Below are 11682 nucleotides of genomic sequence, written 5' to 3' on the forward strand. Positions count from 1 at the left end.
CTCGCGGGCTTGCTGAATGGCCAACCAACTTATAGGGAGGTGCTCGTTCATGGAGGCACTGGCATTGCTAGAGTACTTCCTGAGAAGCCAGGCCTGACAACTGGTATTCTAAGATCCTGTCTCTGCAAGATGAATTGGAGATTGTTTCCCCACAAAACTGGGGACTGAAAGTGCATCCCCAAAGAGATGGTTTTATGCCATTTACCAGCCAGTCCTCCCCATGGAACCCAGTGGGGCTTCTTTGAATAGATGTTTTTGAATGGCACTGTTATTCGCAGAGAAGTATGTGCAGGGCTTCTGAAATATCTATAATCAATGTGAAATTCAGACCATTATTTATAAATCCATAATTCCAGGAATGAACTTAACACCTAGTTGAATTATTCCAGAAATGAATTAAGCACTTTCTGGAATGCTTGACCAGCAGATGTTAGAAACATAGAAATAGAAAAAAGAGTGAGTCAGAAGGGTCTCCTCCAGTTCCAGCTGGCTCTGCTCATGACATGCCCCTGGCTCCAGCCTGTCCATGCTGACCATTTTATTAGGCTTTATGAACGCTAACAGCAGTGAAAGCTCTGGTACTTCTTCATACAAGTCCCACACAAGGTGCCTGCTTAGTACTGTTAAGGGTCTCCTTCCAGTAAGACCAGGGGAGACAGAGAAACAGCATACAAGGGGGTCAAGCAGTGAAAAGACTTCCTTTTATTCCTTTTCCATTTTAATGCTTATAACCAATTTCTTGTGTGGCTTACGTTGAAATGCAAAGCATTGTTTAATATTTAACGAGACCAGCAGAGGAAAGAGAAGGAGGAAGCGAGAGGGAGGAAAAAGCAGTAGATAAGGGTTTTAAAATAAACGATGTTCTGCCTATGTTCATTCCATGGTTGGGGGTCCTGCTTACCAAGAAGGAAATGCACCGGCAGGTTTCACCCTGGCCTCCTCTCTGGAGGAACTGGCTGGTGACCACCCTTCTCCTGCAAAAAGCAAGCAGCCAGGTTCAACCCACCAACCCACCAACCATCCAGGCTGAAAGAGTTACCACATAAAAATGCCAATCCCAGCTGCGTTTAGGGGCTTTGAGAACCTCACTGGTCTCCAGGACTTACTTTGCTTGAGCGCTCAGCCTCAAGATGCACGTAAAGCACTAAAGACGATCCCTAAAACAGACAAAGAGACAAAAAAGGGAAGTATCCCATGGGAATGTGAAGGATTCCTTTTCCGCACCTCTGAAACCTGCAGCTGTGTTGGGCGAGGTGAAAGCCCTGCTCTTTCCTCCCTGGAATCATTTCTTGCTCTTTGAAGGCAAGACCAGCAGGGGAAACATTAGAGTTCCTACTAGCAGGGGTGTTTTAAGTCCTCAAAGTTTCAGGGCCCAGGAGCATAGGACAGAAATATCAATATGCTGATATATTCCCATATATAGAAATGTAGACATACTTCATAGGACCTAATCCAATTTTACCAAAGGCATAGCCAGCCAATTTTCTTCCAAATCATCCCAGATGAAATTAATTTTCACCCCACTCTAGAAAGTCCCAGACCGGCAGTTGCAAGCCCTGACCGCCCCATCTCTGCTTTACCCTTCCTCCCATTTCTCCCTGTGCCCCACCTCCCCGCACAAACTCTGATAACATTGCTCCTTTCACATAAGCACGAAGGGAAAGCCTCCGCTGGTACCAGTGGGCACTCAGGGCTCTGGGGAGTAGATCTAGGAGTTATGTTTAGTGCTGAGGCCCCGTGAGTCCAGGCTTGGCAATGCCTGTTGCCTGCCTGTGTGGGCATATCTGCCCCCCACCCCCATTCAACCAAAGTCAATGGTGGGCTTTGTTGGAGAGAGAGGAGGCTGAGTCACATATACTCAGCTTTTTGGCTGTAGGATGCATGTTAATTTTAATGACTGCACCTGGTAGAGGGTAGCAGCTGAATATGCTTTTGTGTCTTGTTTGGAGGGACTATGTTGGTGTGGTGCAGTGGTTAAGAGCATGGGAATGGGACTCAGACGACCCGGGTTCTAGTCCCCGCTCAGCCATGGAGCCAACTGGGTGACTTTGGGCCAGTCACAGACACTCAGCCCTACCTACCTCACAGGGTTGTTGTTGTGGGGATAAGACAGAGGAGGAGAATGATGTAAGCTGCCTTGAGCCCTTTGTAGGAAAAAGGCAGGATATAAATCAGAAAATAAATAAATAAATGTTACCAAGGGGAAAGATTTTTAGATTATTCTTGCAGAAGGATGGTCCACCAGCAAACTTCATCGTGATAAAGACAGAGCCATTCAGTTCCCTTGGTGGCTGGTTTAAAGTTTTTTTCAGCTTCTTTGTTTTCTCTTTGCTAGGAGTTCCTTTGGTGAGTTCTGGATAAAAAAAGACAGCTTGTTTTAGTTCCATATTAGTCAACAGGAATAAATCAAACCTTGCCTATCTTTCTCAATTTTCAAGTGTCATTTTCAGTTGTCACATTTTTTTCCAGGAAAGGGAATTGTTTATCATCTTTTTTGTGCATTTTCTTCCCGCAGGCCATCCAGATTGTAATTGCACTGGTACACATTGGTTTTGCATCCGTCTCAATTGTCCTTTTTAACCATAGATACGTGCTTTTGACTACTATTTCCGGTTATCCATTTTGGGGTTCAATATTTGTAAGTAATATATTATATATCTCTGAGAACCAGCGTGCTTCAATATATATGGCAGGGTGGGCAATATGTGAACCTCCAGATGTTGTCGGATTACAATTCCTATCAGCCCTAGCCAGCATAGCCAATAGTACAGATTATGGGAGTTACTGACCAACAATATCTTGAGGGGCAGAAATCTCCTACTCTGGTCTATGGTCTTGAACTTAGATTTTGCAGTTCTAAATTCAAATTGCTGTCCCAAAATTGTTTTTTGTGTGGGTAGAGAACTGGGTATCAGTAAGGAAGCATGTGCAGGTTTGGAGCATAAACATCCCTGTGAAGCTTAAAGACATCAAGCAGCTTTTCCTAATCCAGTACTACAATCCGGGACTTCAGCTCTCATCAGCTTTAGTCAATGTGGCCATTGGTCAGGAATGCTGGGAACTGGTGGCCACCAGATTGGGAAGGCTGAAAGAAACAGTGATTGGGTTCACTCATCTTTCCCCACACCTTTTGTTCCCATCAGGGCACATATTTTGCACTTTGTCCCAAATACATAGTGTACTTTTCCTCCCAAGGGAAAGGGTTTTGTGTCAGCTAGGCATTAAAACTCTGAGTAACTTGAGCAGGGACTTGGGCTAGTGGTGGTTGGACTAGGACATACATGGGCATGTGTTATAGTCCAAAACTTCCTAGTTTCCACTTAAAACCCCTTTCTTAAGGCCTTGACTCTTCGATGCAAAACAGTCAAAGCCATTATGGCCAAATCTATCTGTTTCAGCTTCTCCCACATGAAAGTATCTCCTATATTTTAAATCTTGCCACCCTATTTAAGAAGAAATTTCCCATTTTTTCTAAATTCTTATCCAAAGCCAACTCCAGTGAAATACTGCTAGTTGTGTCCCTGAGACCACTACTCCTCATTGGCATACATGTGAGAATGATAATAATTGATTGTTGCTGACACAAACCACACTCTGGGTGTACCCCTGATACTATAAGCTCTTCTAAGTGAGGCTGTTAATCGGCTGTTAATCTGTTCTGCCTTCACAGAACTGAGATCCAGGTATTATACAAGAAGCATTTCCTTTCCTGCTTTCCACTACATAACCTTTAGGTGACTCTGTGATACAGCAGAATAGTGCAAATGCACAAAGGAAGTGTGCTTTCTTTTACTTTCACAATTAAATGCAGCATTTTCCTTGCTGGGAAAATAAAGTGAAACTACAGGGTCACTAAGAACCTGTAAATGTTTGTGAGCAGAGAATGACAAATGTATAATAGATGACTTGTGTGGAAAAGCCCTGGGTGGCCTGACTTTCACTGGCAGGGGTCATGTAATGGGTTCCACATATTTCTGTAAGCAAAGCATATTCTCCACACTTATGCACGGAAGGTCCTCATGAGTTACTTGCATATTACCATTTGCTAGTATTAATCAGCATGGAGATAGGATAGAACACACTTTAAATTATGAAGAGACAAGACTCCACCATGCATTCCCTAAAGGGCTTTCCCAGTGAATGTAGAACTGATTTTTGGATATGTAGTTCTTGTTGTTTCTAAACAAATGGGCCCCCTGCCAATTCAAAATGTTTTTCTGTTAAGAGAGAATTTTCCTGTACATTTTACTTTGACTGTTGTCAAATGCATTTTTTCTTCTTTTGAATAGTTCATTATTTCTGGATCCCTATCCGTGTCAGCTGAGAAACATCTAACCCCTGGCTTGGTGAGAAAGAACTAAATAACAGCTTTAATCTTGTCTATAATACTAGAGATCTCAACAACAACTAAGTTTCTTTCATCACACATATCCAAGGCCCTTCCACCCTCGTACCATAAATCAAAATATTCACATAGAGTTCTGTTATGTGGGTTCAAGGTTTTTCTTTGGAATCCTGAGGAAAGTGATATGCCAGGTCTGAGTTTGCTTACCAGATTTATTGAGTGAATGGATGAACATACAGTGCTAGCATGCTCTCAATCCACAATCAGACAGAAAGTCTCCCACCAGCTGGAACGGATGATCAGCAAAGCCTGATGGACTGAACAAGATGTCTGAACAAGGGGGAGTTCGGCTAAGCACCGAGTGATACTCTTTTTGCTGCTAATGCCATGAAACCTTGAAGTCTCGCTCTGACAAAATCAACATGAAAGTTTCTCACTGAAGCAAGTTCAACTGTGGCCAAGTATCCTACTGATAAGCAGGGTTACAAGGAGGGCTGGCAGATTCCCACAGGCACTACATCTAGCTGAAATGAAAGCTAGCTAGGTCCTGAAATGCAGGCCTTTTTACGGTATCTGTTAGAAAATTTCTGCTCATTAACTGGTGCTGTCTGCCCTTTGTCCATCTTCCCTGCCAAGTAGTCTAAACCAGGCAGACAAGATGGAAGATGTTGCTGTCCAATACAAGTGCTTAAACACACGGTGTATTGCTTCAAATTAAGGCTATTTTTGACAGTCGCAGACTTGCATCTGCCTCGCAAACTCTGGCCTGGCCCTCTTCTTTCAGGGCTCAGGCTGGCAACCGGGTGTTCCCAGCCTCTTTGGATGTTGCTTGGGTGGTGTGGGAATCATTGAACTGCAATGTTTTCCTGGACCTTGAAGGTATTGCAGAAGCCTCAAGTCCCACGGGTGGGGGGAGCACAATGTGGCTCCTTTCCATGCCAATCCTTCCCCAGTTTGTGGGAGGGATGGCAGTGGTAATTGAGCAAAGGACCAATATTGGGCAATGAATAAGCTTGCTTCTTACTGCTTCTCTACAGTCAAATATTGCTTTAGTCAAAGGTCAGTTTCTGGGAGGCGTGGCAGGAGATATGCAAAGTAGATAAGTACTCCTCTGATGTGACAAATGGGTGCTGGGATGGAAAAGAAATGTCTGATTATGTATAGGATGTATTCCAATGACAACTTCCCTATTAGAAGCTGTCATACAAAAGATTCTGGAAGAACAAGAAAGGAAGGACTCCTATGTTAGCCTTGGAGTCAAAGTTCAAAGCTCCAAATTCTCATGATTTAACAGAAAAATCGTTAAAAGATATGCCGATATAGCATTTTAAGCAGTACTCTAGTTTTCAAAAATGTAATGACCTAATGTTTTGCCAAAGGCGAAGTGTTCTTTTTGGACCCAGAAGCAATAACACACAGGTGAGTTAAAGTCCAAAGATTTTACTCTAAAACGGGCATTATACAATTCCAAGCATGCTGGCTTTCCTCTATCAGCCATTGGGAACCACCCTTCACGAACAGCAAGGAAAAAGCCCTACCAGATCTAACACTGGAGCTTGCTTGGGTGGCCACCGTGAGGTTTCTCTTCTATCCTAAATCTTAAGAGTGTTACTTGCTGTAGAAAACTACATCAAAACAGTTAATTAGTCACATCTGTTCCTGGCTCTCACAATGATAAGGATGGTTCCAAGGTCAGCAAGTAGCTTAGAAAACATTCTTTTGCCTTCCAGAGGATCTCAACTGAGTTTTTAAAGGGAGGGGGGCACTGCCAAGGTAGGAATAGAATGGGAAATATAGGAATAGAAGGGCAATGGTGTCACACCACCCTGCCTTCTCAATATACAATAGTCTTCCGGTAATTTTTCTCTACACCTAAGATGGGATTTGTAATTTATTTTTTGATCTACAGATGTTCCTGCACTTGATTATAATTAATATAATTGAACCCAACATAATTTCATAATTATTGATTCCTTCTTCTATAAGTTTTTTTTTACTAACTAGTGTTTTCTTGATCTTACCATGTTCTAAGTATGATAGAATGTTAAAAGGTTGCTAATTAGATTTCACCGAAACAGAGAACTCTACCTCATTTGAGTTTCTGAAGTAATGCTTTGAAGTCAAGGCTTTTTCTATAGACTTTCATCTCTAAAACGGACCATTTGCACATTTTTTTTCTAAGTGCTAATGAAATTTGCACCATTAAACACTTGAAAACCGTGCAGCACTAGTCTGATTTGTGCAGAATTGGCTGATTTGCACAAAACACAATATGCTCAAATCAGCTGATACGGCACAAACTACACTAGAGACACATGATTTTTGGTGCTTATTTGTGCATTTTCACTAGCCATTAAAACTTGTGAATTGCAATCTGTCTTAGAGATGGAATTCCCCAAGTTGGCTTGACTTTGCACTATAGCAAGTATGTGCCAGGGCAAAGCAAATGGACCAGAATTTGGGGGTCTGAATCTGGATTTTGCCTGTCAGGAAGTCATTTTATTCAACAGTTTGACATTAGGGCAACCAGTGCACTTTTTGGTATCCTAACTGATTGAATGTTTCTTTCAGGTGAGATGCAGTGTGGCGATGAACATCGTAAGCACTATTATGTCATTCACTGGCATCATTCTATATGTAGTGGAACTGGCAATAAGCAGTTTAATAAATTATCCCTCAGATCTACATGGCTATGATCTAAAAGAGGTAAGTAAGCACAGAAGTTTGACTTTATGGGTAAGATCCAAAACAAGGAATGTGTATAAATGAGGGAGAAACCCCATAGACCTTTGCTTGGTAATTTCACAACAGACTTCCCCATTAGTTCAAAAGGTGGTTTGTCTCTGCAAGAAAACAGCAGGCAGAACTCAGGCTTCACGTGTGGTTCTTCTACCTATGCATGCCTATTCCTTGGTTATCTGGGAAAAGTAAGCAATCTTCCTCAAAGCTCATGCACATCTCTTTTGGACAAGTAGATCTCTCCAGAAGTGCCTCTTCTGGGACTCAGTGCATGCAGGAGCAACCATTTTGTGAGGTTGCCTGCCACAAGTTGTCCCTAAGAAATTAAGGATGCAATCCTGTGCATACTGAACCAGAAAAGGAGTTGTGCAAGCCCTAGCATTCCCCCAGGCAGTCCCACTAAACATGCATAGGATTGTACCCTAAACTAAAATATAGCTGACCCACATAGTAGCTAACAATGCAGTAGTGAGGTGTAAAGGGACCTTCAGCTCCAGAAAATGAGTGGTGTTTATCTTATTCGATATGAAATACATAAGGATTCAGAGTAGTTTGAGATTTTTTTTCTGCTGCACCAGTCACTTCACATTCCCAGCATCTGTTGAAGTAAAATGTGTGGTTCTGAAGAACCTCAGATTTATTTGTAATAGTCATTGGATCCAGGTAAGAAGGCATGCTGCAGCCCCGCTGAACTGAAATTATTCGTGACTAAATTAAACCCCATTCACTGGGCTGTGGCTTTTTGCGAGGGTTAGTTGGCATGATGTGAGAATGGACACAATGTCTCCTCCCACAATAACTAAGGGTGTATCTAGTCCAATGGGGTCAAATTTTGGGCAACAAGGGGAAATGTCTGACTGTCCTGCAACTAGGGGTGCAAAGATCAGGTGCAATCCCGCCTTCGTGCACTCGCCAGGCTTCTTTTCTGCACTCAGCCTCGGCCAGGAGGTGAGCCAAACTGAGATCAGGTCCGTGAACACTTGGGGACACTGGCAGCTTCATTGCGCAGAGTATGCAAAGTACATAATTCTGTGCACAAAGAGTGCAAAAGCCACAGTCTGGTGTGCACAGGCAGAACTCTTGTTTGCACAGCAGGTGTGTGAATGCGGTGTGTGCAAGCCAGCCTCATGGGCTTGCTTCCTGCCAGATGCCCACACGAACATTGTGTGGCAGATTTACAGTAGAAAGTGGGCTGGAATCCCAGGAGGAAAGTCAAGGCGATCCAGCGGATCCCCCTCCCCAAACCAGATTCCTCACACATCTCCGCCTGGAACTCTTCCATCCCCAGTTGCATGACATACTTGGCCATAGCAGAATATTTTCCCTACAGTCAAAGGAACTGGTTACGCTTTCTCTTCAGACTTCCTCAGCAGCACTGTGAGGGCAAGGTTGGAAGGGGAGCAGTTGCCCAGCAAGTTCCCATCTCAGCCACACTGCTCATTTCTGCATGCCTGAAAGGGCCTTTTGTTCATCCTGATCCAATCCATGGACTTTGTCTCATAGTGTAACAGTTTCTGCTTGGGTATTTTCTGCAGCTGCTTCCTTTGTGCTGAAGGCTTCTGGCTTCTAAAGGTGGTGGGGTAAATGATGCAGGAAGATTGAAAATGAGTGTACTTGCATGCATGAAACTTCATCTGGATTTCCCATTAGACACATGCAAGTCAATTAATTTGCCTGTACTGAGAAGTATCTAACAAGTATCTTTCCACATGCAGTCTCTGAATACTGGTCTCTCAGTCCTGCTCTTCCTATTTAGTCTGCTGGAGTTCTGCATCACTGTCTCTACAGCTCATTTTGGGTGCCAAGCAGCCTGCTGTAACTCTGATGGGGTGAGTGTTTGATATTGTGCTTAGCTGGAGTTTAAGAAGAATGTACTGAGAAGTGTGAGGAAAGATTACACTGTTCATTATGCTTATACCCCATTCCATGTCGCCCGCTGCTTTCATCAACATAAGAACCCTGCTAAGTTAGCCTGAGCAATAGTGAGTGGCCAGCAACTGAGTGGGATTTAATAAGCAAGTGAACAAAGGATGAAGGATAACAATTCCAGAGAAAGGTGCGGGTATGGAAGCAATGTAAGAAAAGGGGGTTATTAGCAGATGTTGCCAAACTCGCGGGATTTCTTATATATATCTGATAATTCGGGATCTTCATAAGAGCTTTCAGGCTTCCTCAGTGCTAGTTTTGCTGCCATCTCTTGGGAAGACAACAAGGCTATTGCATCTGAAGTCGCCATACCAATGGGAGAGACTCCTGGACAGCGAGGGCAGGGCAGGTTTCCTGAGCTCTTTTGCCCTTGTTGCAACCTCACAGCATGAGGAAGAGGGCTGGTGTGGATGAGGCGCTGGGACGGGAGTTCCGAGCAAAGGATAAGAACATCAAGGCTTTGGTACAAAGACTTTTTTTCTTTTTTTAATTTTAATTTTCTTAACATATACAAATACATAGAAAAAGCTAGTATAAACAGAACAAACTAAATTAGACAAAATAGACAATTGTCAAGGGAATTTTAAACAGATACAGCTTATAGTACAACTCCCCAAACTGACTCTCTTCCTGTCTTCCCATGCTCTATGATAGTTTTCAGGAAAAAAAATCATTATTCTATACATCAACAGATACTGCTTTCCTCCCCCCCCCCCAAATTCCTCTGAACTTTCATTAATCATGCGAAGCACAATAAAATTTCCATGTGTCATTGAATTCTTCTAACAGTCTGGTACGAAGACTTCAGGCTGATAATCTGCTAAGAGCGGCAGTCCACACAGGTTGGATTCGGCCAACACAGTAACCCACTCTCAAGTCGAACGTAGATTGGGCATGGGCTGTGATTGAACCATGTGTTCTTGTTGAAATGTTAGTTATATTGCACTGCCAGAAAGGAGCTGTGCTAACAAACCGCAATTTATTAAGCAAGAGGAAACCGTTTATTAAGCAAGAGAACCCTTCTTTGCTTGTGATCTGCAGGACAAAATGATTGCTGTGACTGGGAAAGTCTCTAACGACTTGATTCTTCACAGATTATCTAGGTCAACAGACCTCCCCAGAGAGGCCCGCCTGGCGCCGTCATTATTTGTTTTTCAGCACCAGGCTGAGACCTTTTTATTTAAAACTTATTTTAATTGCTAAATTATTGTATTTATTAGGATTTTAAATTAGCCGAGAATGCACCAGGGGTTTTAAATGTTTTTTCTTTTAAATTGTTATATTGTTATTGTTTATGTATGTTTTTTTATATTTTTTGTGAGCCGCCCCGAGGCTTTGTTGCGATGGGGGCGGCATAGAAATGTTTTAAATAAATAAGTAAATAGAAAATACAACAAAAGCTATCTTGGGTTCCTTGCTTATCTGGATGCAATGCAAATATACAATAAGTCACATACATTGTGACAAAGAGGTTGATTAAGGACTGGCACCTGTGTAAATTCTGTTTTTCTGTTACCCCAGGAAGTGGTTTTTGTACCCTATGCTGTCAGTGGAGGTCATATGGTTCTGACTGAAGGCTCTGCTTCTCCTCTTCCTCCAATCTATCAAGCAGTGAGCCCAAGGGAAAAGCCGTAAAAAGCGTCATGCCAGCAATTCTGACAAGCCAGCTATCTCAGGAAGAATACTGTGATCGATTTTCTTTAAAAAAAGGAAAAATTGCAAATATTGTCATTTATCCAGACTGGGTGCTGGAATGGTGAATTTTAGGAGATTAACCAATTCAGTTAATATATAAAAATGAAGAAGCATCTTTCTTCTGCCCCATGCAGGAGAAAATGGCTTTCTAGTGCTGAGGCTTGTTGTAACAGGTGCACGTACCACTGAAAGCAAAGATGTTAGGAACGTCTCTTTTCTTCAGAGCTATCATTTTATTTATGATAGAGAGTGCCACGTGTCCAGCTGGCATTGATCGATATTCATTCCAAGGCCAATCATGCATGTAATTGCATATGAATTCTTCACTAGGAGAACCACCCACCGACAAACTGATCCTAAAAGAGATCTTGGACTGTACAGGAATGGATAGATTGACTTTGTCATTGAAGGAGAAAGAAGATACTGATTTCTATCAAACTTGGGACTCTTTTTATTATTGGCTAGAGAAACGGGACTTCGTATAGATTTAAACCTGTTTTTCAGTTATCATAAATGGAAAAAAATGTGGGGGCTGACCCAGCGGGTCCGATATTTCTGATGATCGATGTTGCTTTTAGTTTTTCTTTGTTTTAGGGTTATAATTTTGAATAAAACTTATTATAAAAAATGAATTCTTCACTAGGGTTATCTCACAATCCTGTGCCAATCCAAGACAGCTCTGTCAATAAAACTTGCAATGGAGCCCCTTCTTTGCCTCTGAATCTGAGATGTCTAGTGTGGGAATAGATAGAGCAGTCTATTCCAGGACCCCCATGACTGCGTTGATCAGTCCCAAGCCCCCCAGCAGATGCCTGCAACTGTTGATAATAGCAAACGCGATATATGATATACAATACAAGGTGTTGGTAATGGCCTATAAAGCCCTAAACGGCTTGGGTCCTGGTTACCTGAAGGAGCGCTTACATCCTCATATGCCCAGCCGCCCCCTGAGATCGGCGGGAGAGGCCCTTCTCCGG

The 11682-nt window shown here is 42.7% G+C and overlaps 1 protein-coding gene across 1 annotated transcript; it reads left to right on the forward strand.

Annotated features, from left to right (window-relative positions):
- Positions 1–2392: 2392 nt before the first annotated feature.
- Positions 2393–11644, forward strand: LOC123016506 (membrane-spanning 4-domains subfamily A member 8-like; the record flags this gene model as incomplete). The annotated part of the gene is made up of 5 exons (XM_044416945.1): positions 2393–2638; positions 4290–4346; positions 6917–7051; positions 8800–8913; positions 10532–11644. Coding segments are annotated over 5 exons (666 nt in total), but the record flags the coding sequence as incomplete, so codon positions are not given.
- Between the last annotated feature and the right edge of the window lie 38 nt (positions 11645–11682).

Source organism: Varanus komodoensis, unplaced genomic scaffold (genome assembly GCF_004798865.1).
Source record: "Varanus komodoensis strain SLA01 unplaced genomic scaffold, ASM479886v1 scaffold849, whole genome shotgun sequence".
Taxonomy (NCBI): domain Eukaryota; kingdom Metazoa; phylum Chordata; class Lepidosauria; order Squamata; family Varanidae; genus Varanus; species Varanus komodoensis.